The sequence below is a fragment of the Urocitellus parryii genome, chromosome 5 (assembly GCF_045843805.1).
Source record: "Urocitellus parryii isolate mUroPar1 chromosome 5, mUroPar1.hap1, whole genome shotgun sequence".
Taxonomy (NCBI): Eukaryota; Metazoa; Chordata; class Mammalia; order Rodentia; family Sciuridae; genus Urocitellus; species Urocitellus parryii.
Window position 1 is genome coordinate 99,617,239 of NC_135535.1, and position 10,615 is coordinate 99,627,853.

At 34.3% G+C, this 10,615-nt stretch overlaps 1 protein-coding gene across 2 annotated transcripts; it reads right to left on the reverse strand.

The window, feature by feature from the left end:
* Positions 1 to 2,514: 2,514 nt before the first annotated feature.
* On the reverse strand, positions 2,515 to 8,358 carry Clec1b (C-type lectin domain family 1 member B). 2 transcript variants are annotated; one of them, XM_026410891.2, is made up of 6 exons: positions 8,295 to 8,358; positions 7,600 to 7,698; positions 6,482 to 6,607; positions 6,171 to 6,322; positions 4,534 to 4,640; positions 2,515 to 2,659 (listed from the first exon to the last, which is right to left on the reverse strand). In XM_026410891.2, exons 1-6 carry the CDS (start codon positions 8,356 to 8,358, stop codon positions 2,515 to 2,517), a joined length of 693 nt encoding a protein of 230 aa, XP_026266676.2. The 2 variants fall into 2 exon arrangements, with proteins under 2 accessions (XP_026266676.2, XP_026266677.2); XM_026410892.2 differs by lacking the exon at positions 7,600 to 7,698.
* Positions 8,359 to 10,615: the final 2,257 nt, after the last annotated feature.

A 10,615-nucleotide genomic window follows, 5' to 3' on the forward strand; every position in this document is an offset into this window, starting at 1 on the left:
TCAGAATGGCAGCTATTAAGAATATGAACAACAATAAGTGTTGGCGAGGATGTGGGGAAAAAGGCACACTCATACTTTGTTGGTGGGACTGCAAATTGGTGCAGCCAATATGGAAAGCAGTATGGAGATTCCTTGAAAAACTGGGAAGAGAACCACCATTTGACCCAGCTATCTCTCTCCTTAGTCTATACCCAAAGGACTTAAAAACAGCATACTACAGGGACACAGCCACATCAATGTTTATAGCAGCACAATTCACAATAGCTAAACTGTGGAAGCAACCTAGATGCCCTTCAGTAGATGAATGGATGAAGAAAATTTGGCATATATACACAATGGACTATTACTCAGCAATAAAAGTGAATAAAATTATGCCATTTGCAGGTAAATTAATGGAGTTGGAAAATATAATGCTAAGTGAAGTTAGCTAATCCCAAAAAACCAAATGCTGAATGTTTTCTCTGATATGAGGACGCTGATCCATTATGGCGATGGCGGGGTGGGGCATGAGAGGAATCGATGAACTCTAGATAGGGCAAAGGGGAGGGAGAGGTGTGGAGGGGGAATGGGGTAGGAAAGGCAGTAGAATGAGATGGATATCATTACCCTAATTACATATATGAAGACACGAATGGTGTGACTCTACATTGTGTACAACCAGAGATATAAAAAATTCTGCTATATATGTGTAATATGAATTGATATGTACTCTGCTGTCATATACAACAAATTAGAATAAATTTAAAAAAGAGAAAACAGAAAAAAATTAAAAACAAGACACATGAGGTGTTCAACAAACTCCACTCAAAACCCAAACCACACAAACAAGCAACAATAATAAAACACACACACACACACCAAAAAAACAAAAAAACAAAAAAAACAAAAACAAAAACAGGTTAAAGTGAAATAAAGAAGAAAGGAAAGAAAATAATACCCCACTCTACCAAATCCAATATATCTAGACATTTGAAATGACAAGCATAATCTGGAGAATTTGTGATATTTTTCTTCAGTTTCCTAACACATTCTTGTTTATTGACAGTAAGATAGAGATTTGAGAATGCTTGGGAGTTAATGCATGAAGCTATAAATGTAACCTATATTTATTGAGTAAGTATTACATGCTTAAAACTCTTACCATTACTTTATATCATTATACTAACTAATCCACACAATTACCTTCTGGGTAAGAAAATAACATTGAACCCATTTCATAGATAGAAAACCGAATTGTAAAGAGACTAAATTACTTACCCAAAGCCACATAAGCTTTAAAGCAATGTTTTTTGGAATGTATTAAAGACTATTCATATCAGAATCATGTAGAGGTGTTTGTTAAAAACAGGGCTATGTCTCCTCAGCCTTCAAACCAAGAACCATCAGTATTTGTGATGTAATACCTCCATGTTTTAACAAACAAACTCATTTGGAAGGTGGAGAATTATGTTCATAAATTGTATGCCCACTAGTTAGAGAAAGGAAACTGTGGGAAAGAAGGGCAATTTTTACTTGTTATCCTGTTAAATGGTACCTGACCACATACTCCATAAATACTTCCTGAGTTATTCAGCAAAAACCAAACATAGGCCTCTTATGGAGGGGGGCGGGGATAGATAAAACACTTTCACGTGTTTCTTTTGCCTTCTAATCTCTGGGCCTTGTTAAGAAGCATTTCCTCATTTATGAACACCAGGGGATTTTGTGTCAACTTTGTTTTTTTGCATTGAGTCTGATCAGGAGTGGACTTAAAATAGTAACGATATTTGTACACTTGTTGTACTGATTAAAGAGTTTTCTAAATATCTATGTCACATAATGCAAAGCATACAGTTTCTTGTGAACTCTATTAAGTGAGATCCAGACTTCCCTGTTCACTGTATTTGGTACTAATTATAGAACAGTGAACAGGGAAATCATGGTCTCTGCTTCATAGAGTTTCTGTTATAGTTAACACTATTAAGTTCATCTTAGGTTGTAGAATGGTGAGGTATATTAGCTGGGTAATATCTCATTTTAAATATGAAAAAATGGAAATTAAGGAGGTTGCATGACTAGTTCATGGCTATACTTTAGTTAAGGGACCACATTATCTAAATTTTCTCCTTATTCCACATTTAGTATTATTTCTAATACCTTATGCTGTATTTCTAACGTAGATATTTTGTACAGCTTAAGTCAACTAAGAGCTAATTTTTCTTGTCCAAATTTCAATTAATACGTGTGTATCTGAAGATGCAGTGAGTCATGGTATGTTCAGATAATTAGGAATGCAATACAGGAAGAGAAAATTAGTGGAAAATAGAGCAACTGATATGCAGATGATCAACTCACATGTTGGCTTCTGCATATGCAAAGAAGGGACTAGGCAAGTGGTGTTGGAAGTAAAAATAATATAAAAATGACTCCAAGGGGAAGAAAAGGAGAAATGAGCAATTTTGTGGCTATAGATTCTTCATCCAAATCTTTTATTATACAACCACCACTTCTCTGATATCTGTCCATCATTTTACATTAAAGCAGTTGTTCCACCTTTGCCAAGCCAGCCTTCTTCTCACACATTAAATAATGTCTGTCCTTACAGAAGGCAGGGCGGATTTTCCCATTGTGAAAATAAGCACAATTCATGTTTTCTGTTTCATCTCCAGAAAGATCAAGCCTGTGAATAAAAAAGGGTAGAGTGCATGCCTTTGAAAAATGAATTAATAATCAAGAGTCAAACCCTGGGTGCAAAACACTGTTGCACAAACTGGAGATGACAGGAAAAATGTAAAAACAAAAGCAGCAGCAGCAACAAAGCCCCCAACATTCTCACCATTGAGAAACTTCACCTCTGCTTGAGAATACAAGGTATGTACATTTGAAAAGCCCAGTAGAAATTTTATAATGCATAAGATAAAGAAGAAGTGAACACTGACTACAATGGCAGTGCAGAAAAAGGATGGATATGGTTCTGATATGATGATCCTACCAGATCAGTACTGAAGGAAGGCTAGGATTCAGATAAGCAAGGAGGACATGGGAGATCCTAGAGTGCAAGCTGCACAAGATGGGAATAGGCTCAGGGAAAAGAAAGTTGATTGAATATTTTTGAACTGAGGACTTAGTTATTGAGAATTAGATGTACAAGAGCACACTGCATTAACTTGTCCTTTAACTTGTCTATACCCCTTGCTAGACTGCTTATTATGAGGAGATGAGGAATATATATTTACTAGTTTATTTGCCAAATATCTGTGGATGTGTCAGGTGTCAAAGTTGTTCAAGATACTGAGGACAGAGTGGTAAATAAAAAACCTCTCTTCTCTTGGGGCTCTTATATAACACAATGGAACATTGGTAAAAAGCCTACAAACAGGTAGACAAGACAATTGAACAGTGACAAGAATTATGAAGATACACAACAATGAAGGTATGATGGACCATGTAGACATGGGTTGGAGGGAGACTAAATTAGTTCAGGTAATTAGAATTGATTTCACCAAACAAGTTATGCTGAGTCGACTCAAAAGGGGGACCCAAATCTGAACTTGTGGAGGAAGAGCATTCTAGAAGAAAAACCAGCAGATATAATGGCCTTCAGTCATTTCCTCAAATAAATCAAACTAACAAAACAAAAAAAAACTAAAACAAAACCAAGTTTGACTTGTTGGAAGAATAGAGAGAATGCTACTTTGCCTATGATATTGTGACTGAGGCAGCCAGTGACAGGAGATAAAACCCAAGGTCTAGAAGAGGCTTGTTGTAGTTATGATGTTCTGGTCTCCTTCCCAAAGTAAAGACTTAATAAATATATGTTAAAAACTTGATTAATAATTTAAATAATGATCAGATTGCAAAAGCTTTTGTTATCAGTTTAAATTTGAATTGGAGAGAGACTTCAATATGTATACACAGAATGAACAAAATGTGCTGAAATTAGAAATTGGAGAACCAAGATGTTCACTCATCTTTCAATGTAATTAGGCCATTTGCCTGGATTTTCTGTGGAAGGATGGCACCTCATTACATGAACATGAGAATTGCTTGTGACCTACAGTGTACCAGATTCTTGCAGGCTCCTAGGATACAGACTAGGCGAAATGACACTGAAAATCAACAGAATCATCAAGTTAATAACTGTCAACTATAAAATAATGAGAGTAATTATTTGGGTCTAAAAATATGTGAAGAGAATCAGATCAAGCTTAACACACACACACACAGACACACACACACACACACACACACACACACACACACTGTTCCAAAGGTAAAGTCAGACAGAAATAAATGAGGAAAATACTGAGAATACAGGTGAACTATGGCTTAGATAAAAATAGAATGAGAGGGAAGGAAAAATAGAATTGTCTTATTATCAGTGTTCTCTGGTTAAGAGTAAGTAGGTTATCAATGACTCAGCTGCTGCTTAGAAAACTCATAGTAGGGTATAGAGACATATCTCAATTTTCAATAACTTGTATTCAAGAGGAAATGGTTTCTCAGAATGAATGTTTCTAGTAGTGCCTTCTGTTCAAGTGTCTAGTGACTTACATATTTTTGGAGAATATAGAACCATCTTCCCACATCCAGACCTTGTTAGAATTCTGATTGGATAATCCAACCCAACGAATTAAAACGGTCCTGGCTTTGATGTACTCCTATTGAAAACACAAATAAATATAAAATGTTCAGAATATGTCCACAACTCTTCATAATAACAGACACAAAGCTTAATAATAAGACCTTGCACAAAATGTTAGATTATATGTCTGTGTTAGTATGAATGGATTCTATTTAGCATTTAGAATTGTACCAAATTGAGTTGTTTCATAATATGAAAAAAACTTCTAGGACATAGGAAAACTAGTCACTGAATAGCTGATGTTCTAGTCTTCCTATGTCTTTATAATCTATGGTTATATTTTCCATCAATTGAAGATTGGAGTTCCAAATGGACTAGAACATATGATTCAAATGTGAAGAATGGCAAACAACTAGAGGAAGAACACAAAAAGAAATGCATTGTTGATGAGATTTTTAGTACCAAGGATTCAACTCTACCTGCTTTGGTTTTACCACTTATCATACATAAAGAATTTTAATTTGTTTTAGTTGGCTGGGAGAATCAAATGTTTATGACATCTTTCTAAAAGGGATTTATAAATTGCATGCATCAAACCTTTCCTGATTTACTTTTTTATACTCAATAATTTTTACTATCATTCTATATACTGAATATATTTGTTTTATTCACTTTCTATTGTTCCAACTAGAATACATACTCTTGGAGATTAGGGATTTTTTTTGTCTCTTTTTAAAAAATGCATGGGTCAAGGTCCTGGAACAGTTCCAGCATATATTTGTTGAACCAATGGATGAATGGGCAGTCAATCAATTGAACCAAATTAAAAGGTGAATACTCTCATGCCTCCCAGAATATCAGGTGGGAATTCATTTTTAGAAAAAAGAAAGTAATTTGAATTTCTTGAAAGATATGTGACTCATTTTGACATTCCATAGAGATATTGTGTAAATGTCCCTTCTTATTGTTTATTTCTGAAAATATGAGTCATCCATAAACTTTCTGCTGATACCTGTTTTTTTTTCTTTAAAATATATCCACAGTAGCTGCTTCACTATAGGACCTGATGGATAATTCTACTTCAAATTCAGTATTTCTTTTTTTTCATAAATTATATTACTTCTTTTAGGTATAAATATTCACCCTCACATCACCCTAGAGTAATAAGATTCAGTACACATATATCTCCAATTAATCTCTTTAGAAGTTGAGATTTGGGGGCATTCTCCTATTTTGCCTGAATGGAAGTAAAAGCTTATTTAGTTGGTTATATTCTCTGTGAGTCTGAACAGTAAGTAGATGGTGCAACAAGTTAGAGTAACAGGGAACACTAGTGGTGGGGAACATCCCTGGCTGACTCTTCTAGTTAGATCCACTGTGCACTTTAGTCCTCAGGAAGGTACAAGTCAATTTTAAATGACCAGCTATAGTGATTCTGAGGAACATGACTAGATTGAATATTTGAACTCTGTAACTTTTACTGAGCTTGACAAGTTTCTTTGATTATTACAAACATGAGAAAATGTTAAAAAGAAAGAAAAAGGTCATATATTACAGTTTTTTCCCCTTTATGCTTCCAACGTATTTAACATCAGAATTTTCTTACCAGAATGTTCTGGCCGGCAATCTTCACAAGAGTTGCATTCATATCCTTGCAGTACTGTTTACTCTCTTCCCACGTCAAGTTTTGCCTGAAGAATCCATAGCAGCTATTTCCGTAATACCTCCATTTTGTGTCACAAGGGCTGCATTTATGGTCTGAAGGAGAAACCAAGTATAGGGACCTCATCATTCTACATGTGGCTTACATTTTCCCCATGTTCATGGTTTACTGTCTATCTCATGACTCCCTTTGGTTACCATCACAGATACGTTCTAGGAGTTGGGGAGAGGAAGAGGTTTTCAAATCATACTTACAGAAACTGCCCTTTTGCTTTTGTTCTAATTGTTTTATTAAATTTTGACAGAAGTTCTTGGCTAATTGTTGTAGAGTTCCTGAGAGATTTTCTTTCTCAGCTTGTAGGTACTTTTGCTGCGTGACAGCTAGATTTAAAAAAAAAATTACATAAAATTATAACTTGTAGTCAGGATCATAAAGGTGATGCAAGGATCTCTCCATTCATTTCCACTTCTATAGAATGACCAGTATATGAAGAGATTATTTGATACATATGAATATATGAAAAAGGATAAGAGTAAAGGAGAATATAAAGAACCAAGTAAGAAATATACAAAAGATATGTCAGTGCTATCCAGAAGAATAAGTGAATTATTTGAAGGAGATAGTCACAAAGAAGAAAATCCCATGACCAGATAATGCGTCAAAGCAGTTGTCTTGAATACAAATTTCAGAGCAGACATCATAGAGGTGAGTGACCCCATTTATTTTCTGTTCTTCATGTAATACCAAAATATTAACTTATTTAAGGATGTATATTTATTTATTATTATGCTTAAAATAACTGTGGGTATTCACATAGATAAAACATGATAAATGAAAACTTCTAAAACCACTTATAAAAATAAATATACAAACAAGTAATAACTACACAACCTACAATGTGACATTGTAGGGCCATTAGATTTACAGGAAGAGAAAGCCAATTATTTCAGTAAGTGAAATAGCAAGGAAGATATTTCAGGAAGCGGGAATAGATAGAACAAACTTTCAAACAGGGAGAATTCAGGTTTATTTATGAAATTAAGAAAACTCTGGGTTGGCTGGGTCCTAGGATATGTATGATAGGAAAGCTGAAAGTTTCAAAAGATAGTTTGGTTCCACACTAAGGAAGATCTTAAGGACCAGTTTTGAATTCTGAAAGTAATTATGATTAATGGAAGAATTTTAAAAAGTGATTTTAATCAGAAGTAAAAGTCAAAGTTCTCCTACATTTGGAATATAGTGGCAGCTACATATAGGCTGATTGGAGTGCAACAAATAGACAATAGTGACAAGAAGCTGAGCAGCATAAGCCAGAAAAAACCTTAGGTATTGCCTTTCTCAGATCAGATCTTTGGCAAAATTCAATACTTACACATAATCCCCAAAGCCACCAGCCCAACAACCATCCCCACGGACAAGATCATCAGAACCAAAGCCATCACACGCCACCAAGGAGAGGAAGTGGGGTCAGCTGTAGGCAAACAACAAAGACATCAGGGAGCAGATGGTCCTTCCACCCTCACATGCCTTCTCAGGATTTTCCAGTCTCACAAAGGGCCAAGACAGAACTTGCCTTTGTTCCTTTCGTGATCATGGATAATAAGCACAACCCACTCCACACCACACATCCATCTGCATTCCCAATGGATTCTCTCTTTCTAAGCCAAAACATATCTGGCTGTTAAGATCTCATGTAGTTTGTCTTGTTGTTGTTGTTGTTGTTGTTGTGTGTGCCACCCACATAAATAGTTACTTTAATAAGCAACAACCATACTGACATTCAGAAAATGGAATTTTCAAATTTTCTTTATCTCCTTGGAATACTGGAAGGCACAGTACTAAATTCTAGAGCCTTAAAATAATATTCCCTGCTTGTATCTTTGCTGTTTATATTCTAAATATGTCCATATAAGCCTTTGTAGACATTGTTCAAACACTTCAGAGAAAGAACATCATTCAGAAAAAGATGAAGTACAACTATACATACTATCACAGGTAGCAAAGAGAAAATAGGATTGACCTGTTTCACTAATTAATTTCCTTGTGGAGGGCTCCCTACATTCTTACCTGAGGAGAGAGGTGGCTTTCTAGATTTAATATTCAAAGTGATGTAGCCGTCTTCATCCTGCATGGTTGCCCCTGGACTGCAAGTGAGCTCAGAGTTTCAATGACTTTGTGAAATGCAGCGTTCCCTTTTTTTACAATCCCAGAGTCTGCAGGCTGTGATCCTCCTCTCTCCGTGGTCGGGTAGAACCATGTGAGTTGGGACACATGGTTTTTGTTTTGGTTTGGTTTGTTTTCCAGGAAGCCCTTTCATGGCTGTTCTGAGATACATGGACCTTGAACATAAAAACACAAAAATAATAACAACTGTGGTAAAGGAGTAGATGGAGTATTTGTTTCCTGTTTCCTTATCTTCAATCCTGAATGAAGAGAGATTCCCTCATGTGTATCCTTTTAAAGAACAAAAGTTTATGTTTCATCTTAACGCTATGCAATCTTAAATCATATTGCTTAAATGAACCAATTTTTGATGAAAATTCATAGGTAAAAATATCCCCAGATATATAGTCTATCCCACTGTGGGAAGCAAGTCTAATATTATTTGAAATTATATGGAGCTAAATTAGATGTTCATAGTCTTATGTTGGAAGGAAGCCTGACTAATTATGACTAAAATTCATCTAAATTATTGCATCTTTTATAAATAGGTTTTTCAAAAATTTGAGGACTCTGTAGGCCTCATATTACTTAGATTTAGACATTGAAGGAAAATAACAAAGTGAAATAACACAAAGTTAGTGACTTGATATAATTCCCTTTACTAATGTTTTATACTTTAAAGTGAATTTCCTGGAATAAAATAATCTGAATTCAATGACATCATTTCATTTCTATCATGGTAGTGCTTAGATAAACACATTTAGGAAAGTATGGTTTCCTAATGCCCTTTACATCATAATATAATATTCATTCTTCACATTTAACTTCATAGATAGACTTTTAAATGATTATTTAGATTATATTGAAAGTAGTTATAAGAACAAATATACAAAATTGGCTGATATATTGCAGGAATATTCTTGAGAATGTTGTCTGTTTTGCCATTAGGATAGCTCTTACATAATTTTAAAACTGATGCTTTTGTTAACTCCACTGCCAGTAAAGTGTTCCTTTAGAGTTGACTAGTAGCATTTATCTTATAAATAATCTTATTTGTATTTTTCTCCTTAGACTTTATTTTTTTAGTGCAATAATGACATGGGATCTTGTGGCAGGTAAAATTTTGATTGCTAATGTTACCTTTAATATATCTTGGTATCCACTTCACTTTGAAATCTTCACCAATTCACTTAAAATACTCATATTTTAACATTTATCTCCCTATACACCTCAAATTATTTTAAGAATGATGTGAAGACTACACAAAAACAAATATGAAAGGCATTGCCTGATTTTGGAAAATCAAATTTAGTATAATCCAATATTTTTACCATAAACCAATCCTTCATTAAAAAACCCTCATTTACTTTAATTAAATGTGAAATTTGATAAAAGTACTATAAATTGAATTTCTTATATCCCCAATCTGGTGTTTGTTAATGAGTTCTTAGTTAAAATATTCAACGATTTCCAACCGTAAGAAGGATAAATTCAGACTGTCATCTCAGCAAACACCTACAGCTATTTCTGTTTGTGTAACTTTTGTTTCACCTAAAGTGGCTCCTCCTCTTCCTCACAGTGCCTGGTGAGCTGGACTCCCAGAAAAGCCTAAGAAGAGCTGGACCCTTCTGGTTTCTTCTGCCCACATGTACTAATGCACCAATGCTCAAAGCTGCTTTTATTTTGTTTCACTTTTTAAAAAATATAAACCTCCTTTTGTGCTCTTTATCTTATTGCCTTACTTTTAGTGTTTTTTCTTAACTATGTAGAGAAATATTAAAAAAATTTGAATAAATAATTCTGACTTAAGAGAATAAAATGTGGATGGAGGTAATAATTCAAAGGATACATTTTCAGTAAAGTTTTACATGTTCTCTTAGTAACCAAATAGGTAACTTCTAAAGATTTAATCATTTTAATTTAATTGAATGCATAACTGTGACATAAGAGGATATTTAGGAAACATTTTAGATTGTTATACACATTTTCTTCTTCATTAATATAAACTTTAAGAAGGAATTAAACATAAATTGTTTGCTTTGTTGAAATTTCTTATTTTCTGAGTCCTGGGCAGTTGGTTTAATGTGAAAGTGACTAATTTATTCTTGGCAACCACCAGGACTGTATCAGTCTTACTTCTTACTTTTTGATCCATTAGTGTATGGAACTATATATTTAGCATCAGAAGAAGGTATATCTGAAATAGATTAACAGATTATAATAAA